At 37.4% G+C, this 21,505-nt stretch overlaps 1 protein-coding gene across 1 annotated transcript in view; it reads left to right on the top strand.

The window, feature by feature from the left end:
- The window catches only part of LOC140172733 (piezo-type mechanosensitive ion channel component 2-like), a 98,588-nt gene that overhangs the window by 61,343 nt on the left and 15,740 nt on the right, over positions 1–21,505 (top strand). The window contains exon 26 of the mRNA XM_072195865.1: positions 21,219–21,433. Within this exon, the coding sequence (XP_072051966.1) occupies positions 21,219–21,433 (215 nt within the window). The remainder of the gene's footprint in view (positions 1–21,218; positions 21,434–21,505) is intronic.

Raw genomic sequence — 21,505 nt, 5'->3', positions numbered from 1 at the left:
AGAAAAAGAGAAGCAAATTCTGCCAGCAAAGCCATTTTACTTTGTGTATAATTCATGCCTGTCTATAAATGACATCCAATATATTCAACAATTCAACTCCTTTATTAATCTATTTGAACTCCGACAACCTTGGATTGAACTTGTAATAAATGTAAAAAAACACATAATTAAATCCATTTTTTATTCATTTTTTAAAAATTTATTTATTTATCTATTTATTTTTAAAGGCCGTTTTGTTTTTCATATACGACAGCGTTGAAGTTCTTTTTTGTTTTGATTCGTTTTATCCAAATGGAAACCGGATGGCTTCCAAAATTAGAGCATCCTGTGTCCATGTCATGATGCTTGCGCTAAAAAAAAATTGAATTTGACAATTAAATTCACTCATATGGTTTTTATATACCAAGAGAGAGAAGCACGCGTTTACGGCCATGATGATGATTGCGATAAATTGACCATGAAATTCACTCATATTATGACTATTATAATAACTTTACCCAGAGAGAGCATCACGTGTCTCACGCCCATCATGATTGGCGCTAAGCGGATTGAAATTAAAATCACTCATATGGTTATTATATACAAAGACAGATTTTCCAATTCAGAACAAAATGTTTGAAACATGTTCCCAAAAGATTGAAATTGACAATTAAATTCACTCATAAATTATGGCTTTTATATACCAAGAGTGAGCATCACGTGTCCAATGCCATGATGATTGCGATACAAATTTTGAAAATGACGATTAAATTCCCTCATATGACTAGGCCTATTATAATTTTACCAAGACAAAGCATCACGTGTCCACCCCATGATGATAACATGTGCTAACTTCACTCATATGGCTATTAAATACCAAGAGAGATTTTCCAATTCAGAACAAAAATTTTGAACCACTTTCAATTTCAAACCAGAACAGAAACAGATTGTGTTCCTTCAGACTGCCTAATATAATTATGATGAACATAGAAATGGTTCAAAACTTTGCTTTCCCTTAATTTCACGCATTTTCCATTCCACTACCTGCATGATTTATAAATATTTATGAGTTCAAAAACCCTGATAACCCAGTGACCCCCGGCTATATACTACCGTGATTCAGTGGTCTATGTTACCATTAATAATGTACATACATGTATACATGTAGACGACCACGTTTGACAATTTTGAAAGCAAATTTCTCACCGTGTTTATTCACTGTTGACGCAAAATACAAATACTCTATTTGGCCATCGGCTGTTGCCACCGCTTACAAGCATAGGATAAATGTAGTCTCTCTTCTGACAAATGTAATAGCGCTAAGATCTCGCTTATACAACATTTCAACACATTAGAATTATTCCATACCACCAGTCCGGCAATCCCAATCAATAGTACTCATACATGCCTGACTTCCTCGGATCACTGTTTAGACAATCGACCACGAAAGTTTTATCGAGTTATACAAACAACTCCGGACTGTTCATTGTACCGTCACAATTCATTTCATGTGGTGTGATGTGCTGTAACCTGTAAGCTTACTTGCTTTTTTTCTTTCCAGTTGTTCATATTCGAGGTATCCTTGATGTGTTTTGTATCCACATCCGTTGGATTCACCACTACCCACTTTTTTGTAAGCTGTGACGGCCTATTCATTGTCTTATAGTTGAATAAAAAATTTCTGCGTCCGTTCTTGCTGAAAAACTGACAGAGAATGGCCTTAGCAAACAAAATGGCCGTGATTGGCCCTCCTGATACCAAACAAGGCACCCAATTATGACCTCACGAGGGCGATCCCATTTCAGCTGCAGGGATAATTTTTTGTTTCATTTGATATGTACAAATTAAACTGCATTTTAAAATCCAGCAAGTCCTATTTTTTCCGTGCCAAAAAGATAATGAAGAAAAATATTTTAAAATAGAATGCATAAACGTGATCAATATCCTAGCTTTGTCCACCCCTCCACATCCCCTACACCATAGCGATGGCCCCTGTATCCTATAATATATGTGTTGGAATTTTCGATATTTGTCACTTACGTTAGATGGGAGGGGGGAGGGGGTCCTAACGAAAGGACTTTCGTTTATAGGGCTTCATCAAACTTTTGGGTTGTTCCCTTAAATCACTTAAATCATCAGTCATACATCTGATTGGCTTGAGCAACACATATGAAATAGCATGCATGCGCTGTAGCCTTGTTATATAAAACAGCCAGAAATCAATTAATATGGAGGAAATTCAAGAATTTTAGAATTAGGCCAAAAACAAATGTTGACTTTGAGTAATGCATGGGATGTTTCTTCTTAATTGGGTGGGTGCAGGAAATTTCCAGCGCTGAACAGGTTTACTATCATGCTTTTGTCAACAAATCAGACATAGCCAATTAATAGATCTCCCATTTACCAAAAAAAAATGTAGAAAAACATTAAAAAGACAAAAATATTATTTATTGGACATTTCACATAAATTTTGATTTAAATGCTAAAACGCAAATCCACATACTTATTTGTTGTCTTACCATTCTGTGAAATAGATGTAGATGGCACTTGGCATCTTCAGGGGTGCTATCTGTTGCAAGGCACGGCCGTAGGTGAATCTCTCAAGTCTGGTTTGTTTCTCAGGTTGCAGAAGAAACTCTTGTATGAATGGACTCCATTCCCACTTATGTCTGATGACCCTGTAGGTTTCCTTCACCACACTCAGATGACATGCTTGGAAGATTGTATCCATTTGTAGCTGGGTGAAGAGAGCATCAAAGCAACCTGCTTCTTTCACTTGAGTGGAGGGGAACCCTTCATGCCATAACTTCTTGTATGTGTGCAAGACTCCGTAGCAGTTTGTGTCAATTTGGATGCTGTGTGGAGTTGATGGTTCGCCATAGAGAGCAAAGTCATAAACAGCATTGTAGTAGAGAAGTGGGAAAATATGGGATGCAAATACCTGCTGACGCATTCCTTTCTTTTTCTTGAAGACTCTCTCAATCTGATCATCTCCATAATCAAACTCTGAAGGGAAGATGATGTACTTGATGCCTTTCTGATCTGCAAGTTGTAGTACTTTATGTATGGCTGACCTTATTCTAGGGAATTTCCCAGGCTCATCATCAATGGTGATCTCAAACAGACTATGATGTCCTGCTGTCTTGACAGAAATGTTTTCAGTCAGAGGAGTAGCCTCAACATCTGAGAATTTTTGGGATTCATACAGAACTTTGTTGTTACTTATTCGTACTGACCTTTGATGGCTTTTGCTTGCATGTCGGAAGTCTACAAAGGCAGTGTTGACATTCTGATAGATATGATAGCGTTTAGGTGGGTCCATGTGAAGGCTGACTTGGCCCAATTTGACATGAATTCCCTCGAGGGCAGGATTATGTGAGTGTGACAGTCTTCTGTGGGATAAGATGCGTATTGATGTGGGTTGGGGAAGTTGCTGTATATTTAGGCAAGGTTTTATTACTTCTGATCCACATGGTGTATATAAATCAAGATCAGAGTCAGAGTTTGTGATTGCACCAGTATTACCATACATGTAAATATAATCTACAATATCCACATAGTGTGCCTCAATCAATAAGTCTTTATACATCTCAAATTCAACTCTCTGTCTTGCATCTGCATATCGATAAAACCCCTCATCAGTTACTTGTACTACTTGTATGAAGTGTAGACATATCGGGCAATCCGCTCTAATGAAATCACTAAAAGATTCCAGCATAGTCTTGACTGTCTCTATTGAACAAAGTACCAAAGGGAGATGTGGAAATGCTATAGATTTTGAGTACTGCCTCTCTACCATGCGAAGAGCAAGAGCGAGTGTTATTCTAAATCTCACATCATTCTCATTCACCAATAGGTGTAGGATGTGGTGTGGATGTTCTAAATCCCCTGCTCCAGTTAACACAACACCTTTTGCTACATTCCTCCCTCCTTGTGTTTTAGCATGTTGATAGTCAGCATCTATACCATCACCAGCAGCCTGCAATATTCTCAGTGAATCACCTTCTGTGGTGTCCTCTTTGGATCTGAAGACAACCATAGCATGAGTGTTTTCTTTTACAATATCACCTTGTAGAATTTGAAGGTGAACATGTTGACTTGAACCTTGCTGTATAGGTACATATACATCAAAACTTCTGGTTCTCTTGGATGCACTCTTTGTACCGCTTGTTGCCATTGTGAATTGTGTAGCTTATAATGATCTTGTCATGTTCTACCATTAATTCCTTTGAAAGTATACCTGGATATGACCATGTATTCAACCTTTGGAGTAGTTTAAAGGTCAAATTTAGTATCACTACTCTCTATGAGTCAAAATGGTCTCAATTCCAGTGGTGAAGTTCATTAACCTCCACTTAACTATCATAGCTCAAAATTTGACCTCAACTTGTGGAGTATGAGTTCAAATTGTCATACAATGAGTGTGCAAATGTATTGGGGTTAAAGAACTGTGCACTGACAGACTGTGCTACTTGAGATCCTATTGATTGTTACCCCATGTATATTGACTGCTCATTGCCAGAGGTAGGTCAATGCAATTAGCTGCCATGTGTAGATGAGTACAATATACTATGTGTAAATTGCCTAATGTTCACAGGGCAGCTGTTGCACTTACCCACTTCTGGCACCGAGTAGTCGATATGCACTGTTTAATTAGTTATCAATGATATGTTTGTTTTGGCATCTGTGCCATGCAATTGATCCCGCGCCTGGCCGGACTTCAGTCGAATTTGAACTCCACTTCATTTGTGTCTAAACAGAGTTGTTGTGTTTAGAACTTGATTTCAGAAGTCGACTTCTAATGATGACCCAGAGCAACTTTTGTCGAATTCAAACTTGACTTCAAACTCGACTTGCAGTGTAAACAAACACATATTATAGAAGTCAACTTTATAATGGTAATTTGATGCATATGAGCATGTGATGACGTAGAAGTCTAATTCATTATTTGTTTTGAAGTCTACTATATATTCTGTAGTAAACCTTCAACAAGAGTGTATTTGAAAGCATACATCGCATATTTGCTACGTTGAAACACACTTGTCTCTGATTGGCTGCTGAGGCGATCTGCTGTTGCCAAGTTGAAATTTAAGAATTAAATTTGCGCCGTACATGTTGTTAGTGCTGACTTTGCTACATCAAGGTCGTATGCGCTTGTCAAAGGTTTACTGCAAAATATTATACTGTGTAAACACCCCGTCAAATAATTTTTGCTAATCCTCAGTGGCAATCTGGATTTGATGTCTCAATTGAAGTTGACTTCTCTGTGTGTAAATGGATCCATACATGTAGTTAAGTAGGGATATACAGTCATTTTACCAAGAAAATAGATTTTGATTTTGATTTTTTAAAGGAAAAAAAACATTAGAGCTTTTCACACCAAATGTTTAACAAGTTCGATTCAAGGAGGAAAGTGAACATCCAAAATCAGAATTGCCTGTGTATGATCATGATGACAACCCTTCCTTCTATATTCTGTGACTAAAGGCATGGTGGAATAAGTGAGTGCTCATAAATACTTTGGTAAGGGGGTTGGAAAATATAGAGGAGATCAAAAAATTTGAGGTTAAAAGTATGGGGTAAAATGTACAACAATAGATGCACATTCCAAAACTTTTGCGCTTATGTTAAGTATTCAATTGTGTCCTCATAAGCTTCAAATCAACAAAAAGTGCACTTTACGATTTAGATGTAAGACTATATAATAACTCCAATGAGTAATAACTCCAAATGGTTATTTATAGCTAATGAGTTAATAGCATATATTTTGGGTTTCTTTTTTAGGACATGAAGGGGGATCAAAACATTTTAGACCATAAAGTGGGGATTAAAAAATCCACCCTTTTTTTGATGGGATCTAAAAATTTTGATGTGGGAGGTTCCAACTTTTCCATACCCCCCCCCCCCCACCAAAGTATTTATGAACACTCCTTTAAGGGGGTACTACACCCCTCCATAATTTTTTGTCTATTTTTGCATTTTTCTCAAAAACTAATATCAAAAGTTATCTGTATTATAGGTGCAAGGAATCCAATTACTACACTGGAATTTCAGTGACCCAAGACAAGCGGTTCGTTATTTATGACAAGAAAAGAGGTACAGCAAGGATGTACCTCATATCCTATCATATTTACTGAACCGCTTGTCTTGAATCACTGAAATTTCAGTGAAGTAATTGGATTCCTTGCCCCAATAATATACATAACTTTTGTTACCAGTGTGTTATTATTTTTTGATAAAAATGCAAAAATAGTCACAAATTTACCACAGGGGTGTAGTACCCCCTTAATGCAGTCAGTATTCAGGAAGAAAACCAGTTCATATCAAATTCAGTAGCAGATTGTCAGGTTTTGTAAATCATAACTTGCACATATTATCAGAATATTGGTTTTACTTTTCAGGTGTATATCTCTTTGATTCAGGACATACTGAAATTGAAATTTGGTTTATTAAAAACTGCAGTAGCCGTTTGTTCCGAAGTTTGAAAAAATAAACGAACAACATGAAGACAAAGAAGATGTGAAAATTAAGCTACGCCTCAAGGTTTATTAGCGGGTATTCTTAATACACTTCAAATCTATTGATATCTGCCATTGTATTCTATTCAAAAAACATACTGTCAGTTTTTTCGTAAAGCATGATTCTTCTGCCTTTATTTCACAACTATCAACATTAAAAATATACTCACTATATGCTTACAATTAATGTCTTATATGTCCCTTTTATATAATTTCTCAAAACAAAAAGTAATTAAAATGAAAATATGAACATTATTAAACCCACAAAGAAACAAGCCCTTTTAATACAAAAATATGGAATTTGCATTGTTTCACACATACTGTCATAGAATTATGGCCTACAATAGTTGGCAGGGTTGACAGGCATATTATAATAACATCCTTCTTGAAGAGAAATCACATCTATTCACTACCACACGTAACATTTTATATGTGCAAAATTAAATTGGAATAAACAAACTATGTACTTTTAGGGGACACAATATCAAGTGTCCCCCCTACACACACACACATTTTAATCCTTTATAAAGTCACCCACATGTTGTTTTGTAAAATTGTGAAAAAGCACAAAAATGATTTGCCAGAGTTGTCTTTAAATTCTTCCTCAAATTCTGCTTGAATTTATCATATTTATGTTGATAACAGTAAAGTTCTATTTTAATTTGTTTTCCTCATAATTATACATAGTAAACCTAAATTTTAGTATTACAATAACCAATAAAAGCCTCGAAATGGTGCACCAAATGGCTTCAATTGGAGCTTTATTTTGAACAAATTTACTACTTTCTGCAGGGGGCACACACCCCTCAGACACCCCTATGTCACAAAATTACATAGGGTGAAAATAGCGCACCAAATGGCTTCAATTGGGGCTTCATTTTGAAAAATTTGCCACTTCTGCAGGGGGGTAGACACATCCCCCTCAAACACCCCCTATGTTTTGCAATTACCAATAATAGGGTGATAACAGTGCACCGAATGGCTTCAATTGGGCCTTCATTTTGAAAAATTTCACATTTCTCAGGGGGGCACATCCCTCCTCAGACACCCCCTTACGTGGCACAATAACCAATAATAGGGTAAAAATGGTGCACCAAATGGCTTCAATTGCTTGAGCCATGCTTCAATACTACTGCTGTGTGAACGATACATTTTCTGATTCCCAAGTACTGAGCTTATGGGTAGACGAGGTATTGTTGGTCGAAGCAACCTAAAAATCGATTTTCATTATCTAGTTCAATATATTTTTGAAGATTAACACCTTGATGTTTTGCCAAAGTTCATTCTGCAAATTGTATACTTTGCAAACTTGCTTAATTTATTGTTGTTAATGAGTTATGTACGTTTTACAAAAGTGTTGTTGTTTCAGCCCTCTTTACAACGTAACTGAAGAACCGCAGCACCTATAAAAGAATATCTGTGATATTTTAATTCTTCTACACGCTCGCTATGAATTGAGCAATGCAGTTTTTGCCAAAGCTCACTACCATTCGTAAGATGCTGTGAACTACCAAATCACAACAGTTTAAAATAATTAATAACCTTAACTTATGACCTTTGTTTAATTTATTTAATATGGTTCAATTTGGCGCACTACTAGATGGGTGTAAGTAAACTTCCGGTTGTAATTCCAGAGTTGATGTCATTAGGCATTACGAACTCGAAGATTCCAGGCATTAATTGAGTTGTGTGGACATACACTCAGGGATTGAGTCACTCAGGAATCGCAATTCTCGAGCACGCCAATCCTTGAGAATTCTATGACATTCTCAACACTACTATCGTGTCTTTTATGAAAAGCTATCACATATGTTCAGTGGCGGCGCTAGGGGGGCATGTACCCCCCTCCCCGACAGAAGCTCTTCCTCCCAATTGCCCCAAGGAAAATTGAAAAGAGGGGTGAAATGCCACTTTTAACCAAAATTAGGCGAAAATCCCCCAGTCGGAGGCTCTGCCCCCCCAGAAAAAATTTCTGGTTCCGCCACTGCATATGTTACATATTTTGATTTACTTCTGTTCACTTTGTAGTAACAAGGATTTGTGGTTTCTCTGGGCTATTATACAATAAGCCTTTTATGGCTCAGATCCAATTCACTGGACTCCAGTCTGGAGCCTGGCTACAGATCTTAACTCTCTTCACGCGGGTGTCGACTGCAGACGACAAGTTTCAAATTTTTTTTAAAAATTCAAAAATTTCAAAAATGTAAATTTTCATGACCATATTTGGAATCAGCATGAAAAATGCATTAAAATGAGTACAAACAAGCCTAGTATTGATTCAGTAGTTCTTAAGATAGCTCTTGATATTTTGAGAAAATATTTAAAAACTTAAAATTTTTCCACTGAAGCACATGGATAGCACGTAGAGCATTAAGATGAGTACACATTAGAGAGTGCCACTGGTTGCAGGTAATGGGGCCAACCTTGAGTTACCCTCACTCTCCCTCACTCAGATTACAGCTAGACTGGGGCCGGCCCCACTATATGAGGCCGATGTCTGCTCTCATTCCTACACATTTGCAGAATATTTTCCAAAACAAAATCAGTCTAAATTGACAGACTGACTGATAAATGTTTGAATTTAGGCATGATTTCAATATGTACTTTGGGTTGTATCTGACTTTGCAGCAATTGCCAAGCTTTCTAGAGTAGTCTTTAATACAATGCCCTACGCCTATTCAGATTACTCTTTAAATATCTCATTGAGGCGTCTTATGTCGTGCTGATTAAGATCCTGCAATAGGAACATGGTACGTCCATAAAACCTCCTTTGTTCTAGTCCAAGTTCTTCAAACTGCATTCTTATTGTTGCGTCACATTCATCTACTGGAACGCCCATACCATCCCCCTTCAATTCCTGAAGAAGTGGCAGCTTGTGCAGATTCCCATACAGCCATTTGATTCCCTGTAGCCCAATGCCATTATTCATTGATATATTCAGTGATGCTATGCTCCTAATGTACTGGAATGTTAATACCAAGACAAGGATACCAGGTAATGTTATTTGGCAGTCTGCAATGTCCAGCTGTTGTTTTAGACGACAACACTGCTGAAAGTGATGACAAAGAGCCACTATCCCCAAATCTCCGATAGGATTATGGGATAGAAGAAGCACAGAAAGACGAGGCATATGAATGAAGGATTGAGATAATATGTATATACCCTGAAATGAGATTCCGGTGTTTGAAAGGTCAAGATATGCCAGACTCTGTAGGTGCTGTAACCCTCGTGATAAGGCAACAGATCCAATATGCAGGTAGCTAACTTCCACTTGACCTAAAACAGCAGGTTTGGTAGAATTCAACTGATCATGCTGTTGAAAGAATGGAGGCAGATATATACCCGACCCTTCAAGCCTATTGTTAGACAAATTTAACGTTTGTAATTTAGGCACCTGTAGGAGGCATTCTGAGAGAAAGCAGAAATCTGGTATAGTCAAAGAATTGTTTGATAAATTTACTTTTTGTGAGATTGGGGATTCTCCGTAAGGCATTCATCACCGATTCAATTGTTCTTCTCTCCCATCTCCTCAGTAACCTCAGTGCATGTGACAAAGGCAACGTTTGAGGGTGTGGAATCCCAGAATCAGGGAGTGCAATACACGTATTGAAATGAAAAGATAGTGCTCCTTGCTGGCCAATTTGGTTTCCTGAGAATCTAAGACTTTGCAAATTAGCACCTGGCTGGTTTGCTAGATAGGAAAAGAGACCCTGGCATCCTTCCAATGTGATGCTTGTGTTGCACAATGATATACAAGAAAGTTTTGTCGCAATGTTTTTCAGAGCATCAACTGACGAATTACTGATCACCGTATTCGACAAATAGAATTTGTCTATATATGATAAATCTATAGCCCAAAGAAATTGAGGCAGTGTTATGGAATTCAATGGGTTTGGGCCTTCCCTTGTTATAGGAATTGGTGGGATTGCACCCGCAACGTACGTCCAGTTTTTTTGATAGATCATCAAAGATACCAGCTGAAGCTTTGATATGAAAGCTGTCATTGCTGCAGCCTCAAATTGACAAGAATTACACCTGAAATTGGCTATGTGGGTACATGATGGGGAATCACAGAAACCGTTCAACAATGGGGAAATGTCGAGGTCCCGGTCTATTGGGGACGTTATCTCCAAAAAGTAAGGAAATGTTATGCTGTAACCAATTTGAGAACCAAGTTGATGTAACATTGTAGCAACCCGTTTACTATCGTATTTCCATAGGCCTGGGTAGGTCTGAAATGCCCGTTCATAGGTAATTCCACAATTGAGTAGAATGTGAAGATGCCTGAAGGGAAAATCCCCTATCATGTTGAAAAACTCCCTGGCTAGTTGGATGCATTCTTCAAATGGCGTTGTAATGTCTAAAGAAATTTTAAGAAGCTTTTGAGAATGCTTACAAAGGCATTTTGCTAACTTAGACATCCTGGAAATATCAGATCCGGGATCAGATCCCAAAAACCTCAAGTCATAGTTGGCAACCAGTGTCGTAGGATAGGAGGAAAATTGGAAAACCAAAGCATTGTATCCCACGTTGCCCTTTGGACTAATCCTCTCGAAGCAATCCAGAAAGTAGTCCAAGCAGGCCTTTAAATCTGTCTTTCCCTGTATGCGACTGTGTATTTCAATTTCTATAGTTTGAGCTTCAAACCATCGCAGCATGAGGTAGACTAGCCTGTAACACCTGCTCTCAAACAATAGTTGAAAACCACGTGACCATGACGGAGAAGATTTGTCCGCAATTCGTTCTAGTTGTAAGTGACATGTATCGTTTGAAATAATATTCCCCATGCTTATAGCTACAACATGTTGAATTATCATCTCAGCTGCTTTTTCACTTAAACCACAGCAAAACCTGAGGATATAATCAAATGATTCCACATTTTGGGGGGTAATGTGTATCAGATACTGTTTAAATTGTTGTGAAGAGTCATCAGCCAAAGAAGCCCAATAAAATGCTGCAAAGTATTCCTGAAATGTCTTGTGAAAAAATCGATAGTCCTGAGTTATGTGCAACCGTTTTCTTCTCCTTTCAGGTAAAACAATTCCTATACTACATGACTTGTTTAAAACCTCTGCTGATTGAAATTCCTTTGTAGAGAAGTATAGGCGATCTTCTAATAATGTGTTTAATGCCATGCTTCCTAAAGATTTGGATATGTGATTTTCAACGATATCACTCTCACTGTCATCATGTTGCTTCTCAAACCATCGCTGAGCAAAGTAATGCACGACTTCATGATACAAATCCGCAATTGTTTCAGGAAGATTGCGACTTCCACGCCATAGTACACACAGCATAGTGAGTATGACAGGAATGCAGGATAGGGAGAATAAGGACTCGGAACGATGGATTTCCTTCAGGAAGGAATCAACAGATTGTTGATCACTTTCCTCTGATGTGGTTGCCTCATTCTGCGGCTGTTTTACCCCTTCATCATCTCTAAGAAACTGCTTGGAGATAACCTTTTCATAGAATTCATCATCTGGCGTGTATGGGCGGACTTGAAAAAACCTACCGACATATTGAAATACATTCGGCCTGGAAAACCCTGTGACCTCGACGAGACAATACTGGGTGTAGAATTCAACAACCTTATTCACCATATTAGGCCTTGTTGTTACGATAACGCAACATTCACGCAGCATTTTGTTGCAGACTACATCCAAAATGTAACGACCTGACTTTGATTTTGTAATTTTTCCGGGAAACTCATCCGCACCGTCTAAAATAATCGCTACTTTAGTCGCATTTTCAACAATATATGCTTGTAATGCATCTTTGGATACTTTGGAATCAGATGGCAGTAACTGATCAAAGATAGCGTCGACAAGGCTCACTTCTTGATCCATATACCTCATGTTTAATACAAAGAGAAGATCATACCGACTCAAAACTGGGAATGAAGCACCTTTGGTACTCTGAGCCCAGTCAGACGCTATTTTTGATGTCAGTGTTGTTTTCCGCTGCCGGACCGCCCTTTACTAAAACTCTGAGGAATGGTGCTTCCGTTACTTTCTTCTGTAAACAGAAAATATCATTATAAGTATCTAATTGAACCCTTTTCTCACTATTCGATGACTTTTCTTTGAGGATTAATTCTAAATTGACAAAGATATCATCTATGTCTACATTACTGTCACTATCGAATGGTAGTAATGGTACTGTTCCTTGTTCATCTTCATAAGCCATGCAAAGCTCTTTCCTACAGGCCTCCAAATTGAATGATACTGAGCCTGGTGCAGTATTTGTACCTGAATAAAGAAGAAACATATAAAATAGTTACTACATAGGCCTAGATGCTAGAAAAATGTTTTGGGTGTATGTAATTTCCAGAAATGGATGAATAAAGTTTGACTTGACTTGACTTGATGGGCTTGGGGTTATGATTTAGGTTGTGAATATAGGGTTAGAACTTGAGTTAAATTTCAACTTAACTCGAAGTTAAATTTCAACTTAACTCTCTCCACGCGGGTGACGACTGCGAACGACAAGTTTCAATTTTTTGTTAAATTTAAAATTAAAAAATTTTGGAAAGATCTTTATCCAAGTGGTGTTTGACCAATGAGATAACAGAATTCATGTCAACTAAAGGATAAAGATTTTTATCCAAGTGGTGTTTGAGAATTGAGATTACAGAATTCATGTCAACTAAAGGATAAAGATTTTAACCAAGTGGTGTTTGACCAATGAGATTACAGAATTCATGTCAACTAAAGGATAAAGATTTTTATCCAAGTGGTGTTTGACCAATGAGATTACAGAATTCATGTCAACTAAAGGATAAAGATTTTTATCCAAGTGGTGTTTGACCAATGAGATTACAGAATTCATGTCAACTAAAGGATATTATTATATACACACCTGCTTTGATATCTTTCACATGAGTTTTGGTTTCTACCATTTCTGTCATTAACATGTCGATATCTGTATGAAAGGTAACAGGCCAACATATAGAAAAATATATAAATCACTTAAGAAGTATACATTGGCAACATTTCAGGCAAAGTGTACACTAGGACACTAAACTTTTGCGCTTGAAAATTTTGTAGTCTTTATGATTTAAGAATAATTGCCCATAAGTTTGGGCTACCAATTCTTTCACAAGACATTTCAGGAATACTTTGCAGCATTTTATTGTCTGCTTTGGCTGACGATTCTTCACAACAGCTCTAATAGTATATGATACGCATTACCCCCCAAAACTGTGTTATATCTAGAGAACTGCTAAACCCAGTGACTGCTCCCCTCCCAAAAAAGCTTTTGTTGTTGTTGTTGTAACAACATTGATATGGGCCTGATCAGACAAAGTTTAAAATTTGAACCCTCCATGACCTTTGACCTTTACTCATTTATTATTTTGCAGTGTAGATAATTATAGTGACTCAATTTTCAAAAATGCCTCCTTTGGCTCCCCATGGAACAGATCGCGTCATGTTTTTATTAAGAATAACACATGAAAAATAACATATTAAAAATCAAATGAAATTACACATCAAAAAAGAAAACTAATGTTAAATTAAAGAACTATAGTAGTGTGGCAAGAAATCAATATATATTTAATTATGTTAATTTACCTCAGATATTTATTAAAAACAACATTACCTCTTTGATGCATTTGTCTGGATTCTTCAATATTCTGGTGTATTTTCAGAGTTTCGTCTGCAAAAAAATAAAACAGAAGTTATGTGTTAGTATAATATGAAACAAGTTTCAAATTGTTGCATTAAGTTAAGGGCTTGGTCACCCATCTTTGCACAGTATTTTTTGGGACCTGAGAACACATCAGACATATCAAATTGCATTCTGAATACGAGGAATGTCCTTCAGATGATACAAATTTTATGGCAAATTATTAAAAATTTATATTTTTGTTACATTTATTTATTTATTTATTTATAACAATAGGCTAGAGAGCCTGGACAAACCCAATAGTGAAATCACTAAATTAAAGGGATGCCCGTGTCACATAACAGTCCTCCAAGTAAACTTTATATCTAGTGATACTAGCGATCACCCGTCTTTCGCGGTCAGAGTCTTTCACGGTTGGTAAATTTTGTATATTTTGTGTACATGTAAATGTTTCATTTAATGTGATTAATGGTATGAGAAGAGATTATCATTTAAAAATATAATATTTAGTATCTTTTCCATATAAATCAATGGCTTGAAATTGCAATTAGATCATGATCGAAGCAAGTCTTCTTGCCACCATATCATATCCACCGTGAGAAGTCTTGCCCCAGTGGGATGCTGGCCGCCCTGATAATTAAGATTTATATGCCATTGTTTATACGGTACTTTTTAGCACATTTTGGACAAATTTGTTGTACCTTTTAGCCCACTTTTTACCATTTTCATCCAAGTTTGCCCCCCACCTTGAAATGTACACGCTAGCTGAGTAAATGGGAGCGATCACTCAAACGGGAAGAATCATTGAACAGAGTAAATAATATGGCGATTTATACTGAATTGCTATTTTATTGTGCCTCTTCCCCCCACACACACACCAAATAAGCATAAGTTAAGTAAATCTTTCTAGACCTGTCCCTTCTTGCATTTCCTTTTTAGCTTCTTTCTTTCTCTTCAGTTTCTTCTACATGGGCCTATTTTGCCCCCCCCCTTTTTCTTTTTAAATATTTGCTGCTTAGCTTGTAATTTTCCATTTCCATGTTATTTTATTTAACCCCGTTCCCATTATTTTATACTTCCTGAATTATTTTTGCTTCCTTCCTTCCTTCCGTACCCTTGCAATATTTAGTCTTCGTAGGCCTAATCCCGTTATCCCATGTCCCGTACCATAATCCATTACCACGTACGCAAGTGGACTATGCGCACCCGTGCGTGCATGTTAAGTGGCGTTTACTCGCTACCTACGGCGCAATTTCCACTAGACATGTGGACGCGTTGGTTGCATTGGCATAGCCCGTAAACAAATTTGCCCCAAAACTCATTTTTTTACTGTTTTTGAGGCCAATTCTTGACCGTTTTCAACCAAATAAAGTTTAAACACGTTCCCGTATATTCCACGATCTCCCCTGTGAATTTGATGACATTTGGATCGAAATTGAGAGAGCTTTTGCGTGGACTCACCCACCCACAAACATACAACATTCCCCTGTTTATAGTAAGATATATCTAAAGAGGGCGCAACACTTAATCACTACGCATTTTATGTAACAACGAAATTTGGCTAATATATTCCATAGTGTTTAGATTTTCATTTAAATCACTCAATATCAGTTCATATGAGTGTCTTCCTTGATAACATGCAAAAAAGAATGGACATTTTATCTCAAAAGCAATGCTCTGTGACGGATTAGGACAACTTCCGATTTTGAAATGTGAGTGGTGAGTTTAGTATATTTTTTGCCCTTACTTTTGCACTGCGAAATAGCGAAAAAAGTCAATGGTCATTGATATATGCCAACAAAAGTTTGGGAATCTACAGATACAGAGCTTTAATTTGATACCAAATTTATTTTGCCAAGTATTGCAGGGACGCCAGAAATGGCGTTAGAAGTAGGCCGAATTCACACGTGTTTCTATTGAAACCTGGATTAGTGTTGCGCCCCTAGTGTATGTGTATAGCTGGGGGGAAAAGCTGACCAGCATATGAAAATTTAGATCTTTCATATTGAAGATATACCGTATTCGTTCCATTAACCGCCCATGCCCCTATAAGTGCCCACCCAGCGACTTAGTACAAGCAAAATATGAAACTATTAACCGCCCATCCAATGTTGTCAAAATACTTCCATTAACTTACCTGCAAATGCCTTTAAAAGGCCAAATTTGAGGTGATTCTAACTTCAAAATCGAATTTTATTTGCCAGCGGTTGCCACAAACAGGCAAAATATGGACTAATAATAACTAAATACTATCAGACGGTGATTGATGACTAAAACAATGTAAAAAAATAAGCGCCCCCCCCCCCCTCCAAAATGACTTTGTTAAATTTCATAAAAGACAAAAATTTATGCAGTGAAATAAAGCCATAACATACCTTTGACAGTTTTCTCAATGGATGCCGCTGTTCCTCTTAGTATAGCTGATACCATATCTGCAGCACATCCATGAAGCACAGCTCGCAATGCTGTCTCCATTTCAGAGATAAATAGTATTGCAGAAGTACAAATCTGGAAAGGTCAGAGTTGAAACAAGGTGTTTTTTAGTTGACAATATACAGTAGTTGGAAAATTTAAGATTTTATAAGTTTCCCACTAGTAAGTTCGGACAAGTTTGGAACTGTCATTAAAGGTCAGAAAATCTGAACACTGACAAACTACAAAACAAATTGAAAAGAAAGAAGAGGGCTTGGCATTGGCTGAACACACTTGGAAACAAGACCATGAACCTCTTTGGGACGAAACACCAAACTAGCACACCCACTTGGGGATGAGGTTGACCCATGAAGCATTTAAAATCAGATTCAATGAAACTTCTACCATCAATAGAAATGACGGGAAGAAAATCAGCCGTATGTGGCACTCTCTATTTTCAAACAACCAATCACAATGCCGCTAATCTCTATACCATGTGTGCAATGAAGTGATATACACTCATCACACATACGCTTTTTGCTAAATGATCATCTGACGTCATTCTGCATGATCACTTACCTCATAGGCAAGGGGCAGCCTATTTATTCAATAATCACACAGGTATGAGCAGCCTTCTTTGCTGCAAACTCTCTGCATTTGCATTAGCAGATAGACAAGGTCTGCTTGTTTTCTGTTTACAAGGGGCAGTCCTCAATGAACAGCTCTCTTCAGAGTCACGATTTTACTTTTCTCTGTTGACAAGGGGCAGTCGTCAGTGAACAGATCTTTTCAGAGTACCAAACCTTTAAGGCGAGGTCTGCTTGTTCTGTTGACAAGAGGCAGTCTTCATCAGTGATCAGATCTTTTCAGAGCCACTTAAAATTTTAACATTAGCAGATGGGCAAGGTTTGCTTGTTCTCTGTTGACAATGGGCAGTCTTCATCAGTGATTGGCTCTTACTTTGACTTGGCACATGGTCATGATGAAAGTTGATTCAAACGTTTAAATAGTTTTCTTGTTTGTGTGAAAAGCAAAACAAAGCAAACAATACATTGTTAAGGAGAAGCTACATCAGATTGTGTATATTTATAAGCATGTACCTGGTTTAGTTGTGTCTTTATATGCATAGACTTTGCTACATCCAGATGGTGAAGATCTTCTAGGCAAGTAATGAGGTCTTCTATGTCTTGAAGGTACTGCTTCATTTCTTGGTCACTGATGTGTAGATTAGACTCCAAGTTAGAATGGGCAAGAGTGTTCCTTATTCCAGCTACCTATACAGAATATGCATGGACAAAATAAGAACGGAGTATACCTTTTAAATAAATTGCCTTGGTTCTTGATTGGGTGGGACATCTATAGTCTTACAGTTCTTGTCCAACGGATGTGTCTGTAGTACAAAAGTTCTTTAATGTAAAGGTTTTTTGTCGGCATATTGAAAAGAATTTCTAGTTCAAATTTCGAAGAAGAAAAAAGTTCTTTAATCCAAATATTAAAAGGGGTTCTTTAAGTCGGAACATTGAAAAGGCATATTTGGACTAGGCCCCGGGCCACTTGTATTCCGGGTTGGATATCATGCTTATGCATGAACTTTCAAAATGGTCATTATTTTGCAATGGCCCTTTCAAACACCTTATTTCTGATTTTGGACATAAAATTGAATTGGATGAATTATTGCATACAAAATACCTTGTTAATAGTTGCGTATGGATCAGGATATCTGCCGGTGCCGTGGTTCATCTGATGAAATTCACCAAACCCAAGCATGATTTTGAGTATGCTTGCAGGGTCGTAATCCTCTATCTTAGTTTGGATTTGTCCAGGAGGTAGATGAAGAGCGAGGGCATTGGCAACTTCCAATGGGTTGGTAAAAAGATGACTTGTATCAACATTCCTCCACGCTACTGCTGATTTAAACGCCACTTTCTCCAAGGCACTTCCCCATTGAATGCAATTTTTGCATGAGTTAGTCGCTTTTGGCTTGCATTTTGTTGGACAAGGTTGAGCTTGAGTACCACCAGCACATTGTAGTAGACCAGCCTGTATTTGCCTTGCATGCCATGATCTGATGGTAGACTCAAGTTCAGGAGCAGTCTCCTTGCAGATGTAATGAAGAACTTGACAGACTTTAAGAAAATTGGTAGGAGGTTGATTAATTGTACTTGATTGCGCCATATTGGTATTATGATTGGTAGTGTATTAAGCAGTGTGAATACCATTGAAGTATCACTTACCTAAATAACATGAAAAGCAATTAACGTAAAATAATTACTGAATATCAACAATCATGGAAAATGGGTTAATGATTGACATTAACATACTAGGTCTATACAGAAGTTTTGCACACACACAAAAAAAAAACTTTTAATATACACACCAATATTATTAACAAACTACTCACCCAGCACCTGCAACACTCCCCTACCTATGCCTGCCGTAAACTGTGGATAAAGTATACAGACAACAGAGAACGTCTGAATCAAAGTTTAATCGCCAAACCGAGAACCAAAATGGCGGATATTTTCATGTCTACCAACTGAAATTTTAATTTTTAATTAACAATTATTGCAGAATGATCTCAATTCCAGTGGTAAAGTTCATTAACCTCCATTCAACAATCTTAACTCAAAATTTGACCTCAACTTGTGGGTATGAGTTTTTGTACCCAAAACATTCTATGAATGTACAAATATATTGGCAATAAAGAACTGTGCCCTGGAGTGATGACAGACTAGGCTGCTGGAACAGGGTTGCCAAAAAATTCCAGCCCTTATCGCAGGTGAAATAATCGAAAAATCACCCAAATTTCATTGGTTTCTTTGGGATAGGAAATTATCAAAAGTCATGGGAGCCAATGTTAAAAAGTCACCCATTTTCATCTTAACCATTTGTTTCTATGGGATAGGAAATTGTTGTTGTGGGGAAATCTTCAAAAGCCACCCAATTGGGCTACCAAATCGTGGCAGCCCTGCCTAGTGATCATTACCTTGTTTAGTTATCAGTGACTTTTGTACCTTGGTTCTATACAGGGTTGCCAACTTACCCATCATTTGATAACCTAATTGGGTGACTTTTGAAGACTTTCGCTGCAACTTTTGACTATTTCTGGTGGCATAGAAACTACTGGAATGTTGAAGCAAATATTTGGGTGACTTTTTAGCATCTGCTCCTGGGACTGATGCCAAGTTCCTAACGCATAGAAATCAATGTTTTAGAGAAAAATTGTGTAAACAAATGTTGATAACCCGGCTATTGTTTATACATTAGTGACATCTGTACTTACTTTAATATCCCATTCTATAGTATCAAACTGCCCGGTGGAAAAGTGCTCAATTCATTTGAAGAGCGAAATATAGTATTGTCCAAAAGGCAGATTTGTAATTTACATTCTAGCTACTGACAGTTTCATGCCAGCAGTTTGCTGGCAATCATCAGACTGGTGTAAAAAAGTCCACACATAATAACAAGAGAGCAAATACTGATGATTGCCAGCAAACTGCTGGCATGAAACTGTCAGTAGCTAGAATGTAAATTACAAATCTGCCTTTTGGACAATACCATTCTATAGTTAGATAGTAAGTTGAAATTAAATTCAATAGATTTTTTAAAATTAAACAGCCGGTGACAAAAAGCTAGGTCGCCGGCTGTTTCGAGCAGATAATCATGCCCGTGTTGTCAATTTTTATACCATGCAAGGTATCCAATCAGGTCCTCTAGATTTCAAAACAAATTAAGAAAACAAAGTTATTAGTTTACTTGCTACCCGCTAACTTTAATTCTTAATCACGTGACCTAAGATCTTAGTAGAGACCCACTTTTGCGAAATATGAAGTTTCAATGTAACCTGTAGTATACTATTTAATTGAGAGAGGTTCTTTTTCAGATCCAATAAAATGATACTCACACAGAAATATTTCAATTCCCCAGGTTCAATTCCTATCAGGAATCTTGTTCACTCTGGTTCTGGTGTTTCTAGATGTTTTTTAGAACTGGCAACACAGGTCTTTAGAACTGTCTTGATGACATCACCAAACTGTCTTGTTGCCAAGTATTATGACCTGGTCATAAATTTTGTCCAGTCTGTAAGCCCCCTCATCTTTGTTCATGGTGTCATTCCCCCTACTTTGATCCCTTTGCTTCCTTTAACCAGCATGGTGTTTTGTCGGATTCTTGATCAATGTGCAACATGTTCTGCAATAGCTGATTTGTGGATTTCTGAAGCGGATTGTTTGTTTGTTTACCCAGGTTGGTCCCTGAGGGACACAAGCTAATCCATGGGAAATCCATGGACCGTTCCAAGCTCATACAATAAATGCATAAGCCTGGATAGCCAGTACAGGCTACATAAAGATGCATGCTGACCCACATAGCTTTGAAAAACAAAGCAAGAAATGGTAGAAAATAGCAAGGAAAAGGAGAAAGAGGTGAACGCCATTACCAAACACAATTGTACATTTTACTCTTAGCCCTTACTACGTGAGAAAGGAAATTAGAAATGCAAAGGATGCTTTTTTTTGTGACCTAGTGAACATCTTGATGCTTAATTTTTCACTTTTTGATTTGTGTTCTGTTAGTCTAATCTGAAACAAGCGGCCTGTTTTCAAGAAATCTCTTTACAAGTCACATTCTGTAAGTATTGCCTTCAAAATCATATTCCTTGATTTTTTTCTCAATTTGCAGGAGGATTCAGCAGAAACCACTGTAACTGACCTAATCATCAGTAATAACATCCCAGCTACATTCCTTATCCTCCTACTAGTCCAATTCTTCCTGATGATCATCGATAGAGGCATCTATCTACGCAAGAGTCTCAAAGCCAAATTCATCTTTCTCATTCTAATGGTTATCTTAGTACATGCATGGATGTTCTTTCTTCTACCAAAGATTAATAATAGGTAGGTCAAGAAACTGTAGAGTCAATGCACAATTGAAGATCTGAGCACAAGAAGACCGTAAGTCCACTTGGC

The sequence above is a fragment of the Amphiura filiformis genome, chromosome 16 (assembly GCF_039555335.1).
Source record: "Amphiura filiformis chromosome 16, Afil_fr2py, whole genome shotgun sequence".
Lineage (NCBI taxonomy): Eukaryota > Metazoa > Echinodermata > Ophiuroidea > Amphilepidida > Amphiuridae > Amphiura > Amphiura filiformis.
This window is presented reverse-complemented; position numbering and strand designations above follow the sequence as displayed.